General features: G+C 49.8%; 1 protein-coding gene and 1 long non-coding RNA gene across 2 annotated transcripts in view; one reads left to right on the forward strand and one right to left on the reverse strand.

Moving 5' to 3' along the window:
* Window positions 1–1,181: 1,181 nt before the first annotated feature.
* LOC127002040 (sodium-dependent nutrient amino acid transporter 1-like) overlaps window positions 1,182–25,236 on the reverse strand; it is a 71,383-nt gene continuing 47,328 nt past the window's right edge. Inside the window, exons 3-8 of the mRNA XM_050867389.1 lie at window positions 24,998–25,208; window positions 23,143–23,416; window positions 22,522–22,815; window positions 21,414–21,632; window positions 13,039–13,273; window positions 1,182–2,688 (exon numbers count right to left, since the gene is read on the reverse strand). Of these exons, the coding sequence (XP_050723346.1) occupies window positions 2,480–2,688; window positions 13,039–13,273; window positions 21,414–21,632; window positions 22,522–22,815; window positions 23,143–23,416; window positions 24,998–25,208 (1,442 nt within the window). The 3' untranslated portion in view covers window positions 1,182–2,479. The remainder of the gene's footprint in view (window positions 2,689–13,038; window positions 13,274–21,413; window positions 21,633–22,521; window positions 22,816–23,142; window positions 23,417–24,997; window positions 25,209–25,236) is intronic.
* On the forward strand, window positions 1,272–10,071 carry LOC127002041 (uncharacterized). Its single transcript, XR_007755681.1, has 3 exons — window positions 1,272–1,421; window positions 1,511–2,184; window positions 9,573–10,071. It is a non-coding gene; the product is annotated as an uncharacterized LOC127002041 (long non-coding RNA).

The raw sequence follows: 25,236 nt of genomic DNA on the forward strand, positions 1-25,236 counted from the left end.
CGAAGACACTGGCTCAAATGTTTCCGCCTCGCACATCAACTAAAAGTATTTTCAATGGCCGAGAAGTTGATCAGTCGGGTTCTAACGAGTGTTTCTTCAGGTTCATGGTGCAGAAGAAGGGTCGCACTACCAGAGGGATCATAAAACTACCCCCGGAAATGCCCCATATTCCCATGCAACCCTTGTCAAATATGTGTGCTTGTGCGCCGAAATGTTTAGGGTCTGTTTCGCCCCTGTGTAACGTGTGCGTCCCGTGTGTGGAGGGAAGGCACCCACACAACTCATAAATCAAGGGTGTCACATCTGCCTCTGCAAGTGCAAATATATATATATATATATATATATATATATATATATATATATATATATATATATATATATATATATATATATATATATATATATATATATCTATATATAGTCAAAACAACATAACAGTTTGCTATGCAAAGTTCGCAACTGTTTTCTGTTGTACACACCCACAGTGTTAACATTTAGTTCACCAAAGAACAGGGAAGTATCTCGCCACATTCAGCACCAACAGACTGGTAAGAGCAAGTGTTTTTCAGCAAAATTTCCGCCAGGTCGCCGCCACCTTGCAACGCCTGCAGGACACACCGCCACCGCGTGTTACGGGCGATGACGCTGAAAACTCTACGGACCCTTCCTTCCCTCGCGGCCACTCACTCCGGCCGTCCGCCACATCTGACTCTGCCTTCGCCGCGTCCCTTCCCAGAGTTCTTGACTACAATGGAGGGAAACTTATCAGCCACGTGAGGGACGGAGAACGGGAGCTGAGGCAGGCAAGCAAGGATTCGGGTTAACTGACTGACTGTAGTAGACTAATTAATGGCTTACGAAACGAACACACACACACACACACACACACACACACACACACACACACACACACACACACACACACACACACACACACAATGATGTCAAGAAATACAACTTCAGCGCAGAACCGTAGACGCTCGGAATGTGTTAAAGGAAGAGATTGCAGCAGTGCTCACAACCTTACAAGAAAGGCTGGACAAGTGTAGATATGAAGACAGGACGCTACAAGCATAACCCAGGACCTCTGCACTACAACTAAGGGAATACAACTAAGTAAATACATGCACATTGGAATGCTTTACCAAACAGGGGTCAAATATTTACAGAAACTACGGAAAATCGATGTTAGAATATAATAAAATACGAGACATAAATGTGACTCAATCGTGCAAAAATAGTTGTCAAGTCAATGCAGAAATTACAGGAAATCGATGTTAGAATGTAATGATATACGAGACTTATAAAGCTAACTCAACGGTGCAAACAAAAGGTGTTAAAACTATACGGACATTACGAAAAATCTACGTTAGAATGTAATAAAATACGAGACATACAAAAATTCATTGCTGTAAAAATAGGTGTCAAATGTATACAAAAATTACAGGGAAATCTACGTTAGAATGTAATAAGATACGAGACATACAAAGATTCATTGCTGTAAAAATAGGTGTCAAATGTATACAAAAATTACAGGAAAATCTACGTTAGAATGCAATAGAATACGAGACATACAAAGACTCAGTGGTGCAAAAATACTGAAGTCTGACTCAGCTATGAAGTTCGTTTGGGGGGAGTGACGCGCGGGTGTATCCTCGCCACAGCGCTGCCAAACCTACCCTTGAAGGTGGAAACACAGGTCGGTGATGCCAGACGCTTCCATCCCTCACATCAACTATTTCCAAATGCAGAAAAGGAGATCAGTCGGGTTCTCATTAGTGTTTTTCAGGTTCACGGTACAGAAGAAGGGTCACACTGCCACCAGGGTCATAAAACTACCCCTGAATATGTCCAAAATTCCTATGAAAGCCTTGTCAAATATGTGTGTTTGGGCGCGGAAATGTTTAAGAACGTAACCAATGGTGTTGTTGATCACTGTTCACTGGCAACATTGGAAGAGCAACGTTGACATGTGTTAAGGAATTTATTCAGTTCATTGCTATTATCCTGAACCGCAACACATTCAAAGCACTATTTAGCCTTATTTGATATATACAGAATATTTAACACACAACTTTTAATAGTGAATATCTGACGTCTGAGTGAGTGACGTATTGGGGGTTGGTGATGTGGCAACGCTGGGGGGAGGCGCGGGACCCCACCCAAACGGGCTTCATATTTGAGGTCCGTATTCTCCGACGCTTCAGACTCTCACATTAGCTATTTTCAAGGGCCAAAAAGGAAATCAGTCGGGTTCTCATGAGTGGTATTTTAGGTTCACGGCACAGAGGAAGAGTCAGACTACCACCAGGGCCATAATAACGCTACCCCTTGAAATGCCCACAACTCCTATGAAAACCGTGACAAATGAGTGTGCCTGGGGGCCGAAATGCTTAAGAATACGGCCTGAGTCAGACTATACAAGGCCTATACATGTGTTTGGCGGCCGACCTGCAGCCGATGGTCTCCGGGGTCACGGTCAGCGCCTCGCCCCCAGCGTGTCTTCCAGGTAGATGTCGTATTCCTGCCTGATTTTCGCGTCCCTCGGCCCCCACTTGTCGGAGGCGGCGAAGGCGTTGGTGAGGGCGTGCATCAGCTGCCCCGACGCCCTGTACCTGCGGACCACCTCCACCAGGAACAGCACGGGCACCAGCAGCACCGGCGCCACGGACATCACCACGCCCACCGCTGCCAGGGAGGGACGCGTAGGGCTAGAGAGTGACTTTGTGGTGAGGAAAAGGTTTAGATGTGATGTTGTAGGCTACTCTCTCTCTCTCTCTCTCTCTCTCTCTCTCTCTCTCTCTCTCTCTCTCTCTCTCTCTCTCTCTCTCTCTGGTGGGAGTGAACGTGACTTGCTAGGGGACTTGTTTTTACATATGTCCTGCCTATTGCGTCGGTAGGCTCTCTTAGTTAAGGGTTGATGACCCCAGCTCCGACTCCGACTCCGACTCCAACTCGGACTCCAACTCGGACTCCGACTCGGACTCCGACTCCAACTCCGACTCCAACTCCTACTCCGACTCCAACTCCGACTCCGACTCCAATTCCAACTCCAGATCCGACTCCGACTCCTACTCCGACTCCGACTCCAGAACCGACTCCGACTCCGACTCCAGAACCGACTCCAACTCCGACTCCGACTCCAACTCCAACTCCGACTCCAACTCCGACTCTGACTCTGACTCTGACTCTGACTCTGACTCTGACTCCGACTGCGACTCCGACTGCGACTCCAACTCCAACTCCAACTCCGACTCCAACTCCGACTCCGACTCCGACTGCGACTCCAATTCCAACTCCAGATCCGACTCCGACTGCGACTCCAACTCCAACTCCGACTCCAACTCCTACTCCGACTCCAAATCCGACTCCGACTCCAATTCCAACTCCAGATCCGACTCCGAGTCCGACTCCTACTCCGACTCCAGAACCGACTCCAACTCCAACTCCGACTCCGACACCGACTGCGACTCCAACTCCAACTCCAACTCTGACTCTGACTCTGACTCTGACTCTGACTGCGACTCCAACTGCGACTCCGACTCCAACTGCGACTCCGACTCCAACTCCGACTCCGACTCCGACTGCGACTCCAATTCCAACTCCAGATCCGACTGCGACTCCAACTCCAACTCCGACTCCAACTCCAACTACGACTCCGACTCCGACTCCGACTCTGACTCTGACTCCGACTCCGACTCCGACTCCGACTCTGACTCTGACTCTGACTCCGACTCCGACTCCGACTGCGACTCCGACTGCGACTCTGACTCTGACTCTGACTCTGACTCTGACTCCGACTCCGACTGCGACTCCGACTGCGACTCCAACTCCAACTCCAACTCCGACTCCAACTCCGACTCCGACTCCGACTCCGACTGCAACTCCAACTCCGACTCCAACTCCGACTCCAACTCCGACTCCGACTCTGAATCTGACTCCGACTCCGACTGCGACTCCGACTGCGACTCCAACTCCAACTCCGACTCCAACTCCGACTCCGATTCCAACTCCGACTCCAACTCCAACTCCGACTCCAACTCCGACTCCAACTCCAACTCCGACTCCAACTCCGACTCCAACTCCGACTCCAACTCCAACTCCGACTCCGACTCCAACTCCAACTCCGACTCCGACTCCTACTCCGACTCCAACTCCGACTCCAACTCCGACTCCAACTCCAACTCCGACTCCAACTTCAACTCCAACTCCAACTCCAACTCCAACTCCGACTCCAACTCCGACTCCAACTCCTACTCCAACTCCGACTCCGACTCCAACTTCAACTCCGACTCCGACTCCAACTCCGACTCCGACTCCGACTCCAACTCCGACTCCTACTCCGACCCCAACTCTGACTCCGACTCCGACTCCAGCTCACACTCCAACTCCGACTCCAACTCCGACTCCGACCCCAACTCCGACTCCGACCCCAACTCCGACTCCAACTCCAACTCCGACTCAGACTCAGACTCCAACTCCGACTCCGATTTAGACTCCGACTCCAACTCCGACTGCGACTCCAACTCCAACTCCGACTCCAACTCCGACTCCAACTCCGACTCCGACTCCGACTCCGACTCCAACTCCAACTCCGACTCCGACTCCAACTCCAAATCCGACTACGACTCCAACTCCAACTCCGACTCCAACTCCAACTCCAACTCCGACTCCGACTCCAACTCCGACTCCAACTCCAACTCCGACTCCGACTCCAACTCCGACTTCAACTCCAACTCCGACTCCGACACCTACTCCGACTCCAACTCCGACTCCGATTCCAACTCCAACTCCGACTCCAACTCCGACTCCAACTCCGACTCCAACTCCAACTCCGACTCCAACTCCAACTCCGACTCCGACTCCAACTCCAAATCCGACTACGACTCCAACTCCAACTCCGACTCCAACTCCAACTCCAACTCCGACTCCGACTCCAACTCCGACTCCAACTCCAACTCCGACTCCAACTCCAGCTCCGACTCCAACTCCAACTCCAACTCCAACTCCAACTCAGACTCCAACTCCAACTCCAACTCCGACTCCAACTCCAACTCCGACTCCAACTCCAACTCCAACTCCGACTCCAACCCCGACTCCAACTCCGACTCCGACTCCGACTCCAACTCCAACTCCAACTCCGACTCCGACTCCAACTCTAACTCCGACTCCAACTCCGACTCCGACTCCAACTCCGACACCGACTCCAACTCCAACTCCGACTCCAACTCCAACTCCAACTCCGACTCCAACTCCAACTCCAACTCCGACTCCAACTCCGACTCCGACTCCGACTCCGACTCCGACTCCGACTCCGACTCCAACTCCAACTCCAACTCCGACTCCGACTCCAACTCTAACTCCGACTCCGACTCCAACTCCGACACCGACTCCAACTCCAACTCCAACTACGACTCCAACTCCAACTCCGACTCCGACTCCAACTCCGACTCCGACTCCAACTCCAACTCTAACTCCGACTCCGACTACAACTCCGACTCCGACTCCAACTCCGACTCCGACTCCGACTCCGACTCCGACTCCAACTCCGACTCCAACTCCAAATCCGACTCCAACTCCAAATCCGACTACGATTCCGACTCCGACTCCGACTCCGACTCCAACTCCGACTCCGACTCCAACTCCGACTCCAACTCCAACTCCAACTCCGACTCCAGCTCCGACTCCAACTCCGCCTCCAACTCCGACTCCAACTCCAACTCCGACTCCAACTCCAACTCCGACTCCAACTCCAACTCCAACTCCAACTCCAACTCCAACTCCAACTCCAACTCAGACTCAGACTCAGACTCAGACTCAGACTCAGACTCCAACTCCAACTCCAACTCCAACTCCAACTCCAACTCCAACTCCAACTCCAACTCCGACTCCAACTCCAACTCCAACTCCGACTCCAACTCCAACTCCAACTCCGTTATCCAACTCCAGCTCCGCCTCCAACTCCAACTCCAACTCCAACTCCGAGTCCAACTCCAACTCCAACTCCGACTCCAACTCCAACTCCAACTCCGACTCCAACTCCAACTCCGTTATCCAACTCCAACTCCGACTCCAACTCCAACTCCAACTCCAACTCCGACTCCAACTCCAACTCCAACTCCGACTCCAACTCCAACTCCAACTCCAACTCCGACTCCAACTCCAACTCCAACTCCGACTCCAACTCCGACTCCAACTCCAACTCCAACTCCAACTCCGACTCCAACTCCAACTCCAACTCCAACTCCAACTCCGAATCCAACTCCAACTCCAACTCCGACTCCAACTCCAACTCTAACGCCGACTTCAACTCCAACTCCGACTCCAACTCCAACTCTAACTCCGACTTCAACTCCAACTCCAACTCCAACTCCGACTCCAACTCCGACTTTAACTCCGACTCCAACTCCGACTCCAACTCCGACTCCGACTCCGACTCCAACCCGACTCCAAATCCGACTCCGACTGCGACTCCGAATCGAGAGCCCTGCCCTAGACTTACCCGTTTCCGTGGTGCCGAAGACGTAGTCGCCGTAGGAGAGCACGGTGGCCTGCGTCTGGCTGTACACGAGGACGCCGGCGAGGAGCAGCGGGTTGAGCAGCAGCAAGCTCGCCTTCCACAGCTCCCCGGTGGAGCGGCCCAGCATGAAGTGTATGTCGGCAGCGAGGCGGCGCAGCCCGTACACCCAGGCCACGCCCGCCACCTCCATCGTCACCAGCAGCAGGGCGGACAGGTTCTGAAACGACATTACCAGCCGTGCAAGGGTAATGCTGCTGCCGATGCTAATGATGATAATATTGCTGCTGCTGGTGCTGCGACTGCTGCTTCTGCTACTGCTACTCCTACTACTACTCCTACTACTACTACTACTACTGGTAGTACTACTACTACTACTGCTAGTACTACTACTGTGTTCCCACGCGCGCGCGCGCGCGTACCTCTGTGTGTGTGTGTGTGTGTGTGTGTGTGTGTGTGTGTAATTCCCCACGCTCTGATCACAAGCTGGACTCGTCATCGCCAGCAAGTACCCTCCCGATTAGAGAAAGGCTCATTAGATGATCTCTGGGTACTGGCTGGACCTTCACCCACCACACACCCCTTGGTCCCCCGTGCTCAAGGGGGGACAGTAACCACTCCTTGTCGAGCCAGTCTCCATGCGGCAACTTTCCCATGCCAAGAACTTCAAGGCAAGGGTCATGGATTTGCTCATGTCATGAATTCTGTGGGCGTCCCCTTGGCCTCTTCCACACAGGGTTGTCTCTTACAGAAGCAACCTGGTGAGCAGGGTCGGCAACTGGGCAGCGTGGTGATAGGTTGACAAGGGTTCTGCGTCATAAAACAATCCCAGCAAAGGTCCAAAACTCTTACAAAGACCTTGAATGTGTGTGTGCTTGGGCGGCGAAATGTTTAAGAATACACCCCCAACGAGCTGGTTCGCCTTTTATACTACTACTACTACTACTACTGCTACTACTTTTTTTTTTTTAACGTCTTGAACGAGTGTTTCTTCAGGTTCATGGTGCAGAAGAAGGGTCGCACTACCAGAGGGATCATAAAACTACCCCCGGAAATGCCCCATATTCCCATGCAACCCTTGTCAAACATGTGTGCTTGTGCGCCGAAATGTTTAGGGTCTGTTTCGCCCCTGTGTACAGTGTGCGTCCCGTGTGCGGAGGGAAGGCACCCACACAACTCATAAACCAAGGGTGTCACATCTGCCTCTGCAAGTGCAAATATATATATATATATATATATATATATATATATATATATATATATATATATATATATATATATATATATATATATATATATATATATATATATATAATCAAAACAACATAACAGTTTGCTATGCAAAGTTCGCAACTGTTTTCTGTTGTACACACCCACAGTGTTAACATTTAGTTCACCAAAGAACAGGGAAGTATCTCGCCACATTCAGCACCAACAGACTGGAAAGAGCAAGTGTTTTTCAGCAAAATTTCCGCCAGGTCGCCGCCACCTTGCAACGCCTGCAGGACACACCGCCACCGCGTGTTACGGGCGATGACGCTGAAAACTCTACGGACCCTTCCTTCCCTCGCGGCCACTCACTCCGGCCGTCCGCCACACGTCTGACTCTGCCTCCACCGCGTCTCTTCCCCGAGTTCTTGACTACAATGGAGGGAAACTTAATCAGCCACGTGAGGGACAGAGAACGAGAGCTAAGACAAGAAAGCAAGTATTCGGGGTAACTGACTAACTGTAGTAGACTAATGGCTTGCGAAACGAACACACACACACACACACACACACACACACACACACACACACACACACACACACACACACACAGAGTGATGTTAAAAAATACAACTTCCCGCACAGAACCATAGCTGCTCGGAATGTATTAATTGCAGTAGTGCTCACAACTTAAAAGAGGCTGGACAAGTGTAGATATGAAGACAGGACGCTATAAGCATAACCCAGAACCTTTGCACTACAACTAAGAAAATACAACACAGTAAATACACGCACACTGGAATGCTTTACCAAACAGGGGTCAAATATACACAGAAACTACAAAAAATCGATGTTAGAATATAATGAAATACGAGACAAATTTTACTCAATCGTGCAAAAATAGATGTCAAATCTATAAAGAAATTACAGGAAATCGATGTTAGAATGTAATGATATACGAGACTTATAAAGCTAACTCAACGGTGCAAACAAAAGGTGTTAAATCTATACGGACATTACGAAAAATCTACGTTAGAATGTAATAAAATACGAGACATACAAAAATTCATTGCTGTAAAAATAGGTGTCAAATGTATACAAAAATTACAGGGAAATCTACGATAGAATGTAATAAGATACGAGACATACAAAAATTCATTGCTGTAAAAATAGATGTCAAATGTATACAAAAATTACAGGAAAATTTACGTTAGAATGCAATAGAATACGAGACATACAAAGACTCAGTGGTGCAAAAATACTGAAGTCTGACTCAGCTATGAAGTTCGTTTGGGGGGAGTGACGCGCGGGTGTATCCTCGCCACAGCGCTGCCAAACCTACCCTTGAAGGTGGAAACACAGGTCGGTGATGCCAGACGCTTCCATCCCTCACATCAACTATTTTCAAATGCAGAAAAGGAAATCAGGCGGGTTATCATCAGTGTTGTTCAGGTTCATGGTACAGAAGAGGGGTCACAGTGCCACCAGGGTCATAAAACTACCCCTGAATATGTCCAAAACTCCTATGAAAGCCTCGTCAAAAATGTGTGTTTGGGCGCGGAAATGTTTAAGAACGTAACCAATGGTGTTGTTGATCACTGTTCACTGGCAACATTGGAAGAGCAACGTTGACATGTGTTAAGGAATTTATTCAGTTCATTGCTATTATCCTGAACCGCAACACATTCAAAGCACTATTTAGCCTTATTTGATATATACAGAATATTTAACACACAACTTTTAATAGTGAATATCTGACGTCTGAGTGAGTGACGTATTGGGGGTGGGTGATGTGGCAAGCTGGGGGGAGGCGCGGGACCCCACCCAAACGGGCTTCATATTTGAGGTCCGTATTCTCCGACGCTTCAGACTCTCACATTAACTATTTTCAAGGGCCAAAAAGGAAATCAGTCGGGTTCTCATGAGTGGTGTTTTAGGTTCACGGCACAGAGGAAGAGTCAGACTACCACCAGGGCCATAATAACGCTACCCCTTGAAATGCCCACAACTCCTATGAAAACCGTGACAAATAAGTGTGCATGGGGGCCGAAATACTTAAGAATACGGCCTGAGTCAGACTATACAAGATCTATACATATGTTTGGCGGCCGACCTGCAGCTGATGGTCTCCAGGGTCACGGTCAGCGCCTTACCCCCAGCTGATCTTCCAAGTAGATGTCGTATTCCTGCCTGATCTTCGCGTCCCTTGGCCCCCACTTGTCGGAGGCGGCGAAGGCGTTGGTGATGGCGTGCATTAGTTGCCCCGACGTCTTGTACCTACGGACCACCTCCACCAGGAACAGCACGGGCACCAGCAGCACCGGCACCACGGACATCACCACCCCCACCGCTGCCAGGAGGGACGCGTGGGACTAGAGAGTGACTTTGTGGTGAGGGAAAGGTTTAGATGTGATGTTGTAGGCTATTGTCTCTCTCTCTCTCTCTCTCTCTCTCTCTCTCTCTCTCTCTCTCTCTCTCTCTCTCTCTCTCTCTCTCTCTCTCTTTGGTGGGAGTGAACGTGACTTGCTATGGGACGTCTTTTTTTTACCTATGTGCTGCCTATGGCGGCGGTAGGCTCTCTTAGTTAAGGGTTGATGACCCCAGCTCCGACTCCGACTCCGACTCCAACTCGGACTCCAACTCGGACTCCGACTCGGACTCCAACTCCGACTCCGACTCCGACTGCGACTCCAACTCCGACTCCGACTCCGACTGCGACTGCGACTCCAATTCCAACTCCAGATCCGACTCCGACTGCGACTCCAACTCCAACTCCGACTCCAACTCCAACTCCGACTCCAACTCCTACTCCGACTCCAAATCCGACTCCGACTCCAATTCCAACTCCAGATCCAACTCTTACTCCGACTCCGACTCTGACTCTGACTCTGACTCTGACTCCGACTGCGACTCCGACTGCGACTCCGACTGCGACTCCGACTGCGACTCCGACTCCGACTGCGACTGCGACTGCGACTGCGACTCCGACTCTGACTCTGACTCTGACTCTGACTCTGACTCTGACTCCGACTCCGACTCCGACTCCGACTGCGACTGCGACTCCGACTCCGACTCCGACTCTGACTCTGACTCTGACTCTGACTCTGACTCCGACGACTCCGACTCCGACTCCGACTGCGACTCCGACTGCGACTCCAACTCCAACTCCGACTCCAACTCCGACTCACACTCCGACTCCGACTCACACTCCGACTCCGACTCACACTCCGACTCCGGCTCCGACTCTGACTCTGACTCACACTCCGACTCCGACTCCGACTTCGACTCCAACTTCAACTCCGACTCCGATTCCAACTCCGACTCCAACTCCAACTCCGACTCCAACTCCGACTCCAACTCCAACTCCAACTCCGACTCCAACTCCAACTCCGACTCCAACTCCAACTCCAACTCCGACTCCAACTCCGACTCCAACTCCGACTCCAACTCCAACTCCAACTCCAACTCCGACTCCAACTCCAACTCCAACTCCGACTCCAGCTCCAACTCCGACTCCAACTCCAACTCCGACTCCAACTCCGACTCCAACTCCGACTCCAACTCCGACTCCGACTCCGACTCCGACTCCAACTCCAACTCCGACTCCGACTCTAACTCCGACTCCGACTCCAACTCCGACTGCAACACCGACTCCGTCTCCGACTCCGGTTCCGACTCCGACTCCAACTCCAACTCCAACTCCGACTCCAACTCCAACTCCGACTCCGACTCTGACTCCGACTCCAACTCCGACTCCGACTCCAACTCCGACTCCAACTCCGACTCCGACTCCGACTCCGACTCCAACTCCAACTCCGACTCCAACTCCGACTCCAACTCCAGCTCCGACTCCAACTCCAACTCCAACTCCGACTCCAACTCCAACTCCAACTCCGACTCCAACTCCAACTCCAACTCCAACTCCGACTCCAACTCCGACTCCAACTCCGACTCCAACTCCGACTCCAACTCCAACTCCGACTCCGACTCCTACTCCGACTCCAACTCCGACTCCAACTCCAACTCCGACTCCGACTCCGACTCCAACTCCGACTCCGACTCCGACTCCAACTCCAACTCCGACTCCGACTCCGACTCCGACTCCGACTCCAACTCCGACTCCAACTCCAACTCCGACTCCGACTCCAACTCCAAATCCGACTACGATTCCGACTCCGACTCCGACTCCAACTTCAACTCCAACTCCGACTCCGACTCCAACTCCGACTCCAACTCCAACTCCAACTCCAACACCAACTCCGACTCCGACTCCAGCTCCGACTCCAACTCCAACTCCAACTCCAACTCCAACTCCAACTCCAACTCCAACTCCGCTTCCAACTCCAACTCCATCTCCAGCTCCGACTCCAACTCCAACTCCAACTCCAACTCCGACTCCAACTCCAACTTCGACTCCGACTCTGACTCCGACTCCGACTCCAACTTCGACTCCGACTCCAACTCCAACTCCAACTCCAACTCCGACTCCAACTCCAACTCCGACTCCAACTCCAACTTCGACTCCGACTCCAACTCCAACTCCAACTCCAACTCCGACTCCAACTCCAACTCCAACTCCGACTCCAACTCCAACTCCAACTCCGACTCCAGCTCCGACTCCAACTCCAACTCCAACTCCGACTCCAACTCCAACTCCAACTCCGACTCCAACTCCAACTCCGACTCCGATTTCAACTCCGACTCCAACTCCAACTCAAACTCCGACTCCAACTCCAGCTCCGACTCCAACTCCAACTCCAACTGCGACTCCAACTCCAACTCCGACTCCAACTCCGACTCCAACTCCAACTCCAACTCCGACTCCAACTCCAACTCCGACTCCAACTCCGACTCCAACTCCAACTCCAACTCCGACTCCAACTCCGAGTCCAACTCCAACTCCGACTCCAACTCCGACTCCTATTCCAACTCCGACTTCAACTCCAACTCCGACTCCAACTCCGACTCCGACCACAACTCCGACTCCTATTCCAACTCCGACTCCGACTTTAACTCCAACTCCGACTTTAACTCCAACTCCGACTTCAACTCCGACTCCGACCCCAACTCTGACTCCGACTCCGACTCCAGCTCACACTCCAGCTCACACTCCAACTCCGACTCCAACTCCGACTCCAACTCCGACTCCAACTCCGACTCCAACTCCGACTCCAACTCCAACTCCAACTCCGACTCCAACTCCAACTCCAACTCCAACTCCGGTCCAACTTCGACTCCGATTCCGACTCCGACTCCGACTCCAACCCGACTCCGACTGCGACTCCGACTCGAGAGCTATGCCCTAGACTTACCCGTTTCCGTGGTGCCGAAGACGTAGTCGCCGTAGGAGAGCACGGTGGCCTGCGTCTGGCTGTACACGAGGACGCCGGCGAGGAACAGCGGGTTGAGCAGCAGCCAGCTCGCCTTCCACAGCACCCCCGTGGAGCGGCCCAGCATGAAGTGTATGTCGGCAGCGAGGCGGCGCAGCCCGTACACCCAGGCCACGCCCGCCACCTCCAGCGTCACCAGCAGCAGGATGGACAGGTTCTGAAACGACATCACCAGCCGTGCAAGAGTAAGGCTGCTGCCGATGCTAATGATGATAACATTGCTGCTGCTGCTGCTGCGACTGCTGCTTCTGCTACAACTACTTCTACTAATACCACATAAATGATACCTCCACCCATGTTTATTTTCCCGACACATAATCATGGAGGGCTCCATAGCTTGGAGGTCATTAGCCCCAACTCTGTTCGCTAATGACTGTGGCATCCAACCATATCACTAATACTACCTGACACTAAATCACCTATCATCTATTACGTCTAGATCCCCCTTTCCTTCCCTACTCAAGTCACTCCCGACCCACCCTAATGTCACTCTCCACCACTGTGGCTTCATAGTCCATATTGGAGATGTTGGTGGCTTTTGGGCCAGAGTGTCTGGTGCCCCTGAGACATAGGATGGCCGACCTGAGCAGGGAGAACGAGAGGCGACACCTCATCCAGGCGACAACGTGACTCCTTGGCTGATGCTTCTTTTCTGAGATTAGTTCCGCGAGGCGTGCGTAGAAGCTTTGGGCCCTGGGACCCATCCCGCCGGATGTGGTGAAGACGAGGGGGGTGAAGCTGCCCTGATCCACATGTTGGATTCTTTCACCGTATGCCCTTGTCTTCTCCTGCTCGTTCCTGTGGTGGGCGGCTTGCAGGGGCAGCTCACGGTGACAGGCAGCCATCGGGTCGAATATGCGGATGTCCATGAACGCCCGCTGTCCGCGCACCCAGAATCCGCGGGTACTTACATCAACCCGTGCCTCCTGTGAGGTATTGGGTGTCCTGTACCGAAGGTGTTCGTCGTCCAGGGGAAGCAGTGCCGGCTCGGTAGTGACGTCTTGGCATACCTCCCCGAGCATGCTGGCTGTCAGATCCCTCACTTCATCGTGTCGAATACAGACGAAGCCTCCTTTTTTACATGTCATGGTGTGGGTGACATCATTTGGTGATCCACATGCACAGAGATCAGGCAGTCCCTCAATCGGCCAGCCATATCTCAGAGCAATGGCGTCGACAAATTCTTGTTTGTTGAGGCTGAAGCCCTTTGCTCTGATTGGTAATGACGTTAGCCAGTTTGAGGCGCCTGCCTCCTGTGCTGTGTGTATTTTTCTACCCATTTCTGTGGACAGGTGGTGTGTAAGACGGTCCAGCTTCTACTACTACTACTACTACTACTGGTAGTACTACTACTACTACTGCTAGTACTACTACTGTGTTCCCACGTGCGCGCGCGCGCGTACCTCTGTGTGTGTGTGTGTGTGTGTGTGTGTGTGTGTGTGTGTGTGTGTGTGTTACTTAGTTGTATTTATCTAGTTGTAGTTTTACAGGGCCTGGGCTTACCCTCGTGTGGTCCCGTCTCCGTATCTGTATTTGTCCAACTTCGTGTGTGTGTGTGTGTGTGTGTGTGTGTGTGTGTGTGTGTGTGAGTAATTCACCACGCTCTGATCACAAGCTGGACTCGTCATCGCCAGCAAGTGCCCTCCCGATTAGAGAAAGGCTCATTAGATGATCTCTGGGTACTGGCTGGACCTTCACACACCACACACCCCTTGGTCCCCCGTGCTCAAGGGGGGACAGTAACCACTCCTTGTCGAGCCAGTCTCCATGCGGCAACTTTCCCATGCCAAGAACTTCAAGGCAAGGGTCATGGATTTGCTCATGTAACGAACCCTCTGGGCGTCCCCTTGGCCTCCTCCACACAGGGTTGTCTCTTACAGAAGCAACCCGGTGAGCAGGGTCGGCAACTGGGCAGCGTGGTGATAGTTTGACAAGGTTTCTGTGTCATAAAACAATCCCTGCAAATGCCCAAAACTCTTACAAAGACCTTGTTAAATGTGTGTGTGCTTGGGCGGCGAAATGTTTAAGAATACGCCCCCGACAAGCTGATTCGCCTCTTATACTACTACTACTACTACTGCTACTACTTTTTTTTTTTTATGTCTTGGCCTATTGCGCCGGTAGGCTTCTTCCCGGTGGATCCTAATGGTCGGTCTAAGGCTTCTTCCCGGTGGGGCCTGATGGTCGGCCCAGCCCGTTCTGGCGCAGGCGAGTGTTTAAAGTGGCGCCATCTTGCATTGGTTTATGCTGCCCTCCCGGAGCTCATATTTAATCCTAGAATCTAGAGTCCGGGTTGATAGGTGGTGTTCTGGACAGCACGTGGGTAGTTTTAAGCCACTCGGCTGCGGCTGAAAAATCCCAGCTTGGTGGCACCGGTCGGGGATTGAACTCGCGTCCTCCTGAACGCGGGGCCGTCTCGTTATCCGTTCAGCCACCGCCTACTACTACTACTACTACTACTACTACTACTACTACTATTACTACTGCTACTACTACTACTACTACTACTACCAGTGGCGTACCGAGGGGGAGGCCCATGGGGCCATGGCTCCCCCCTTTTGCAAAAAAAAATAATGAATAAATAAATGTTACAGGAAAATAACAGGACTATGTATATTAGTATTACGATTACGAATTTGTGTGTGTGTGTGTGTGTGTGTGTGTGTGTGTGTGTGTGTGTGTGTGTGGAGGTGAGAGCTCAGTGGCACCGACTGACCGAGTTATTCTCCCTTTGGTTTGGTTTTGAGTTGAGGTAGAATATAAGGTGTGCTCTGAGTGAAAAAAAAAAGGTGTTAAATGATGGGTTCATAAAATTGTGTGTAGAGTGCGATGTCAAGCTGTCAACTGAAAGCGGCGGACGGGTGTTTGTAGCGGGAGCGGGGAGATAGGAAGAAGAGGAATACGAGATTGGGACGGCTCTGGCAGAGAGAGAGCGCGAAAGTCGTAAGTGTGCCTTCTCTCCTTTTTGCCTCTCATATTTACTTGATTTTAGGTGTAAGGTGTAGTCAAAGTGATTGGAGGACTATATAATTATACTGTAGAGACACCAAGTGAATTTGTCTGGTGACAGTGGTGAGTATGTGATATGATTTTGTATTATGACGGGGGGAGTGGTGGATCCTGATGGTCGGTCCAAGGTTTCTTCCCGGTGGGGCCTGATGGTCGGCCCAGCCCGTTCTGGCGCAGGCGAGTGTTTATAGTGGCGCCATCTTGCATTGGCTCATGCTGCCCTCCCGGAGCTCATTTTTAATCCTAGAATCTAGAGTCCGGGTTGATAGGTGGTCTTCTGGACAGCATGTGGGTAGTTTTAAGCCACTCGGTGGCGGCTGAAAAATCCCAGCTTGGTGGCACCGGTCGGGGATTGAACTCGCGTCATCTCGAACGCGGGGCCGTCACACTATCCATTCAGCCACCGCCTCCCCTCTACGGGGGCAGAGTTATTGGAAGCGTCGTGAATCTCATGAGAGGTCAAAGCAAGTTGTTGAGACATTGGCATGTGCCAAAAAATTGGGCACATATCCAAAATTTTCCACCTTATTGCAATTTTTTCAACCCTACCTGTTAACACTTCCACCAATGAGCGATCCTTAAAACATACCTTAGGAACGCAATGAGTGGAAGTCGTTTAAATGGACTGGCCTTACTTTGTCTGTTGTGACACAAATCTTGATCATGAAGTCCTTGATGAATTTGTACGTAAGAACAGACGCATAAATTTGAGGTAAGCCAGTTTCAATGTATTGTTGTTAACAGTAACTAATCTAATTCATCTAGTTAATTTTTATTTTATATTCATAAAATACTTGACCCAGTTTCCATGTACCTTATAAAAATATGTATTACAGCACCAACCTGTATAAACGAAGATTATACATCTTATAGGAATATAACATATTTTTTCCTTGCCAGTATATTACTTTTTTATCAGAACATGTAGTTCTAAAGTAAGTAGTGTTGTTTCAAGGGTAAATTTTTGCAGTCCAAATTACAGAAATGAACAAGATTTTAAAAGTAATGTTCGCTCAAGTAACATAAAATTAGTACTTTTAAGATTATTTAAATCTCCCAGATTTATGTTGTACTTATATGCTACCAACAAACTTCTAAAATGTACAATGTATGTATATGTATGTATCAATGCATGTATGTATAAAAAATAATAAATTTACCCTAGCGATCGAACCCGAATCCTCAAGCTGTATGGGATCCCTGCGCTAGCAATAATACCGGACGCAGAAAAATTATATATATATATATATATATATATATATATATATATATATATATATATATATATATATATATATATATATATATATATATATATATATATATATATATATATATATATATTGGCCCCCCCCTTTTCAATTTTCTGGGTACGCCACTGACTACTACTACTACTACTACTACTACTACTACTACTACTACTACTACTGCTACTACTACTACTACTACTGCTACTGTAATGCCCCGACGAGCTTACTTTCCATCCTTCCTATTTCTCAACACGTCCTCTGCGTGTATCGAAATAACACGAGAAATTAATCAAGAGTGAGGGTATTCCCCGGCTGCCTGGGATTGAACCCGCGACCAGCGTGACGGGAGAGCCACTCCTTACCGAGTCGGCCAAAGAGGTACCCCACTGGCTAAGTGGGTTATGGGAGGCTCGTTCATCAGGCCGTCGCCGCACTACACGGCTTTCCCCCCTATGTAGATTAATTTCTGTGTGTTGACAATGTCCCTTTGAGACATAACTCCACAATGTCCCTTTGAGACATACCTCCAACATTCCCATTTTCTATCAACCTCGGAGCATGGGCCATCCTACCTGTTACCCCTTCGGGGAAACTCAACAACAGAGCTGCAGGAGAGGATGCCCACCGCTATGCCACCACTGTAATGCCCCGACGAGCTTCTTTTCTAACTCCTTCCTATTTCTCAACACGTCCTCTGCGTGTATCGAAATAACACGAGAAATTAATCAAGAGTGAGGGTATTCCCCGGCTACCTGGGATTGAACCCGCGACCAGCGTGACGGGAGAGCCACTCCTTACCGAGTCGGCCAAAGAGGTACCCCACTGGCTAAGTGGGTTATGGGAGGCTCGTTCATCAGGCCGTCGCCGCACTACACGGCTTTCCCCCCTATGTAGATTAATTTCTGTGTGTTGACAATGTCCCTTTGAGACATAACTCCACAATGTCCCTTTGAGACATACCTCCAACTCTCCCATTTTCTATTACCCTCGGAGCATGGGCCATCCTACCTGTTACCCCTTCGGGGAAACTCAACAGAACTGCAGGAGAGGATCCCACCGCTGCCACCACTGTAATGCCCCGACGACCTTCTTTTCTAACTCCTTCCTATTTCTCAACACGTCCTCTGCGTGTATCGAAATAACACGAGAAATTAATCAAGAGTGAGGGTATTCCCCGGCTGCCTGGGATTGAACCCGCGACCAGCGTGACGGGAGAGCCACTCCTTACCGAGTCGGCCAAAGAGGTACCCCACTGGCTAAGTGGGTTATGGGAGGCTCGTTCATCAGGCCGTCGCCGCACTACACTACTACTACTACTACTACTACTGCTACTACTACTACTACTACTACAACTACTACTACTACTACTGCTACTACATAAATGATACCTCCACCCATGTTTATTTTCCCGACATATAATCATGGAGGGCTCCATAGTTTGGAGGTCATTAGCCCCAACCCTGTTCGCTAATGACTGTGGCATTGAACCATATCGCTAATACTACCTGACACTAAATCACCTATCATCTATTACGTCTAGATCCCCCTTTCCTTCCCTACTCAAGTCACTCCCGACCCACCCTAATGTCACTCTCCACCACTGTGGCTTCATAGTCCATATTGGAGATGTTGGTGGCTTTTGGGCCAGAGTGTCTGGTGCCCCTGAGACATAGGATGGCCGACCTGAGCAGGGAGAACGAGAGGCGACACCTCATCCAGGCGACAACGTGGCTCCTTGGCTGAGAGAGAGAGAGAGAGAGAGAGAGAGAGAGAGAGAGAGAGAGAGAGAGAGAGAGAGAGAGAGAGAGAGAGAGAGAGAGAGAGAGGGGGGGGGGTTATGGGGAGAAAGAGGGCGGGGGGAGAGAGTGCGGGGGAGAAGGAGGAGGGAGGGAAAGGGAGGGATGGGAGTAGGGGAAGCCAGGGGTGGAGGTAGGTGGTGGATACACGTCAAAAATACGTCACGCCTCACCTGTTCGAATGTGTAAGTGGCTCACGCAGGTTTTGCCATCACAGTCAAGAGTAAACGCCATAATTAACCGCATCTGGCATTGCACAATAGCGTCAAAAATTAGCGGAGTGTGTGAAACAATCTGTGCCAAAGTCCCATGCTGATCCGAGTCTTCGTTTGAAAGATATTTGCGAAAAACGTTGTCATAGGGTCTGATATGGATAGTAGTTTACTACTATTACTACTACTACTACTGCCACTACTACTACGTACTATTACTACTACTTTCTTTACGTTCATGGTACGGAAACTTTGTCAAACTACCACCAGGCTCATAAAACTACTACCCCTGGAAATGCCCAAACCTCCTACGAAAGCCTTGCCAAATAAGTGTGTGCTTGGGCGCCGAAAGGTTAATAAGAATAATGGCCCCAACAAGCTGATTCTCCTCTAATACTACCACCACCACCACCACTACTACTACTACTACTACTACTACTACTACTACTACTACTACTACTACTACTAATAATAATAATAATAATAATAATAATAATAATAATAATAATAATATAGTCTGGCTCAGCTAAACGTGCGGTTCTAAGGTGCCATGTAGGGAATAATCCGAGAGTACAGCGTTGCCACGTTTTTAACCCCACGTTGGTTGCCACTCTCTCTCTCTCTCTCTCTCTCTCTCTCTCTCTCTCTCTCTCTCTCTCTCTCTCTCTCTCTCTCTCTCTCTCTCTCTCTCTCTCTCTCTCTCTCTCTCTCGTGGCGTTACCGCCACGAGAATTTGAAAGTATTTTTTTCTTACTTATGTCAGCTTATTTTAACGTACATTCCTTCACGATATAATCTAAATATAATTGTGAAACTACTTATACATCCCAAAACGAAAGGGAAACCCTATAATAAGTATAGCATTTTTTTTACCACCACATGTAAAATATACATGCCACGTTTCTTTATATGCTTATAAAATATTTTATCCATAATAAGTTAACTGTTCTTTTATACGTTATAATACTATAGTCCGGCAAATCTTGAGTGGCGACTCTGACGTAGACAGCCCGCTAGACACTGGTGCTATGTCTCCAACTGACCTCGCGTACCGTGCCTCTCACACCCTTCTCTCTCTCTCTCTCCCCGTGTCTCTCTCTTTCTCTCTCACTCTAGTATAAAAACAGATATGGTTTTTATGATTGGTTCTCTATCTGTGAGTGAATACAAAGAAATTTGTACAACACTTGGCAACGTTGCCACCGCGGCGTTGTCAGCTCAAGTCAACCCAACACACCGCAGTTGCCAGTTGCTCTGCCTGCTTTAATTTTCGCATTTCTGCCATTTTTTGGTGTGTGTCTGCCATCTGCCATACAATATCAGCCATATGGCATAATTATGATAAAATATGGAGACTACCTGTATATGGAATGCCAGGACCGTCAAGCAAATTTTGATGCGAGTCATCCAGGTGAATGGTGAGGTTCCGCTGGGGATGGCCAGGGAGTGGGGAAGGAGTGGTCGCTAAGAACATTAAAATATTACACTTTGACCCTATTTCCACACCACCCAAGGGGTAAAGAGTCTTGGTGCATTTTTTAAAAGAGGTTTATTATTATTATTATTATTATTATTATTATCCATTGTCGTGCACCATACTCCCCGAATGAGAGTACACCCCCACTTTTCTCCCACACATGCACACACACACACACACACACACACATACAGAGAGAGAGAGAGAGAGAGAGAGAGAGAGAGAGAGAGAGAGAGAGAGAGAGAGAGAGAGAGCGGGCTGTCTACGTCAGAGCCGCCACTTAAGATTTGTCGGACTATAAGATTGAATGTGTATGCATATTTGCTTATCATATTTGCCATGGTTTTATTTAAATTATAACATTTCTACATCGTGGGCTAGGAGACAAGCGGCACCGCTGTACCAGGGGGTCCCCTACGCTGAACCCACCCACAACCGCACGTTTAGTTGAGCCAGACTATACTACTACTACTACTACTACTACTACTACTACTACTACTACTACGACTACTGCTACTACTATTACTACTATTACAGCCTACGGCCTACTCACGGCGCTGTAGTGGTTGACCAGGGTTAGCACGTGCTGTCCCTGCGGCGTGGTGTAGACGAGTCCCGGGAACATGCCCAGCAGACACACGGACAGGCTCACCGTCCACGTCGGAAGCTGCGGGAAGTTGTCCTTGAAGGCGGTGATGAGCACGCTGTTCACCGCAACCATGCTGCCCAACCCCAGTGTGAACATCATGAAGAAGAACAGCGCGGAGAACATCTGCAGAAAGGTGGGATGGTGGTCACTTACGATGACTAGGGTGGTATACTTAAACATTTCGTCGTCCAAGCACACGTAGTTGACAAGGCTTTCGTAGGAGTTGTGGGCATATCCGAGGATAGTTTTATGGCTCTAGTGGTAGTTTGACCCTTCTTCTGTACCGCGAACCTTAAACACCACTCACAAGAACCCGACTGGTCTCATGTTTGCCCTTTGGAAATAGTTGACGTGAGGGTCGAAAGCGTCTGACAATACCGAGCCTAGTTTTTGTATCTTTATTATGTATCTTTTGCTTCTTCTGTTTTCTCACTTTTTTTTACAGTAAAGGAAAAAAACTCAAGGGCAAAAAAATAATAATGAGAAAACAAGCCTGCTAACCATTGCCCCTACAAGAAGAGTTCAGAAGAGTGGCCAAAAGAGAGGTCAATTTCGGAAGGGTCTTGATACGGCCCTCTTGAAAAGTTGAAGTCCTAGGCAGGAAGAAATACAGACGAAGGAAGACTGTTCTAAAGTTTACCACTGGACGGGGTGAAAAAACGATGTTGGTTAACTTTTGCATAAGGCACTTGGATAGCATAGGAATGAGTTGGAGTTGAAAGTCGTGTGCGCTGGGTCGCAGGAGGATGGAGCCATGCAGTTCAAAAGAGCAGCTAGCATGGATATATCGACAGATGATCAAAAGAAGAGGCGACATTGCAGCGGATTTTAAGCGGTGGAAGACTGTGGGCAAGAGTTGGATCACGAAAAAGGTACTGAATGAGTCGAACAATTGAAGCAGTCACATTAAGCAGTTGCAAAAACGACTGAAGGTTTGAAACAAAAGTCAGATAGATTTGTGAATGGAAAGAACAGTTGATTATTTGGGAAGGACACTGGAACACCTCCTTACCTGCGGCAGCCACGGGAACCTCGCCAGGGCATCGGGGTAGCTGACGAAGGCAAGGGACGTACCACCCCCTTGCACCACGTCGGGAAGGTCCACGCCCATCAGGACCGCCAGGTGGCCCAGGATGGCGAAGGTGGTGACGCCGGAGAGGAAGGAGGTCACGGTGTCCACCACGGAGATGAAGGCGGCGTCCACGTAGGTGTTGTTCCTGAAGTCGTTGTAGGAGGCCATCGTGATCACCGAGCCGAAACCGATGACCAGGCTGAACAGCGCCTGGGTCACGGCCGCCAGCCACACCTACGGACGGACAGACGCGGCCAGGGTTAAGAGAGTACCTCAATAGCCTTTGGTCGGTATTAGGATGGTATCTGTAAACGTTTCCAAAGGCCGAAAAAGGAAATCAACCGTGTTCTAATGAGTGTTTCTGTAGGTTTATGGCACACCTACGGGGCGAACAGACGTTTAAGAATATGGACTCTCTCTCTCTCTCTCTCTCTCTCTCTCTCTCTCTCTCTCTCTCTCTCTCTCTCTCTCTCTCTCTCTCTCTCTCTCTCTCTCTCTCTCTCTCTCTCTCTCTCTCTCTCTCTCATCCTCCCTCCCCTCCCTCCCTTCCCTTCTCTGTACCTGTATATCCAGTAACTTCTCCCATCTCGGCGTCAGGAAGTACATGATGCCGTTAGTTGAGCCCGGAAGTGTGACGCCCCTTATGAGCAGCGCCAGCAGCAGCACGTAGGGCACGATGGCAGTGAAGTAGGCGGCCTTCCCCGAGGTCTTGATGCCGCGTATCTGGACCATGAACACCACCGCCCAGGACGCCACCAGACACATGCTTAGGCGGATGTCCGGGAGACCGAGGCCGCTGCGAAACCCCTCGAAGTCCACTTTTAGAACCTGCTTCCTGAGGGGTGGTGAAGGAGGGCGGAGGAGGGTGACAAAGGGGTCCATGTTCTTAAACGTATCGGACTCCCATTACGACCATTTCCTAAAGCCACAGAGAAGATTAAAAGGTCGTAACTGTTGTACTATCAACGACATCACAGGGTAGAGAACTCCAAACAGTAACTACTCGAATGAAGAAGACGTGTTTGGCTTAGTGCGACGAGAATCTTAATCGGGTTTTCATGGGTGTCTTTTTCCGTCCAAGGTGCAGAAGCCGTGCCAAACTGTCACTAGCGTCACAAAACAGTTCACGAAAGTCCCAGCAACTTCTACGAAAGGTTTTTCAAACAGGGGAACTGAGGCGCCGAGATATTTAAAAGTTGTGTAGAGTAATGGTAGTGATGGCAATAATAGTAATAGTGATAATAGACCCTCGAGGTCCACTTTAGCGCCTCCTTCCTGTTGGGTGACGGACGAAGAGGAGGAGAAAGTAATAATAGAAATAATAAAGCTAACAATCCTACCACCGTTTCTTTAGTGTTCGCCGATGGAAGCAACTTTAGGGCAGAAAATACAAGAATAAAAACCCCGAAAATAAGTCACTGCGAGTGGCCAAAAGAGAGTTCCATTTCGGAGGGAGCGGCGTCTCGATACTCCCCTCTTGAAAAGGTTTGTCGTAGGCGGGAAAGAATGCAGATGAAGAACTTAAGGATGGTACAGAGCTTACGACCGAAAGGAATGAACTTTTTTTTTTTTTTTTTTTTTTTTTTACATCTCCGCCTGTAGGGCCGGTAGGCTTTCTTCAGGGGCCTGGTGGTCGGCCCAAGCCCGTCATGGCGCAGGCAATTTTTATAGTGGCGCCAGTTATGCTTGGCTCATGCTGCCCCCCGGAACTCATTCTTGATTCCCTTGGACCGTTTCTTCTAGAGTCCGGGTCGATGTGTGGTCTTCTGGACAGCATGTGGGTAATCTTAGGCCACTCGGCTGTGACTGAAGAATCCCAGGTGTTAGCGTAGGGATTCGAACCGACGTTGTCCGTGGCGCGATGACTGCGGGGCCGGCACGCTAACCACTCAGCCACCGCCTACCCATCTGCTTGAAGAGCCTCTCGTAGAAGGTGCTGTGACTTCCATGGACGGTTTTGCGATTCTAGTGATAGTTTTACACGGCTTCTGCATCTTCAACGGAAAAATGCCCATGAAAACCTGGTTAATCTTATCTGTGGCCTTGGGAAATAGTCGTAGTGGGAGCCCGAGACGTTGCCCTCGAAAAGTCCCTTAAAATGGTCCGTACAGATTAGCGAGCATGACCTCGATAACTCCCTTGAAATGGTGCGTACAGATTAGCGAACATGCCCTCGATAACTCCCTTGAAATGGTGCGTACAGATTAGCGAACATGCCCTCGATAACTCCCTTGAAATGGTGCGTACAGATTAGCGAACATGCCCTCGATAACTCCCTGGTAATGGTGCGTACAGATTAGCGAACATGCCCTCGATAACTCCCTTGATATGGTACGTACATATTACCTAACATGCCCTCAATAAGTCCCTGGTAATAGTGCGTACATATTGACAAACACACAATAAACAGTCTCACATCAAGTACTCCTCCGCGGCAGACGTGCCTCCCTGCAGCATGGTCACGTTGGTCGCGGCATCCATGCACGCCTCGCTCGCCCACAGCCCGCACGACGCCCACGGCAGCTCTTGGTTGAAGGAGGCGAAGAAGAAGAAAATGCAGAAGGCCATCAGCGAGGCGTAGTAGGTGGACACGAACCAGTTGATGAGCAGCTGACCGTAGCCAATACCTGGGGAGAGTGATGAAAGGTACAGTGG

Source organism: Eriocheir sinensis, chromosome 22, assembly GCF_024679095.1.
Source record: "Eriocheir sinensis breed Jianghai 21 chromosome 22, ASM2467909v1, whole genome shotgun sequence".
Lineage (NCBI taxonomy): Eukaryota > Metazoa > Arthropoda > Malacostraca > Decapoda > Varunidae > Eriocheir > Eriocheir sinensis.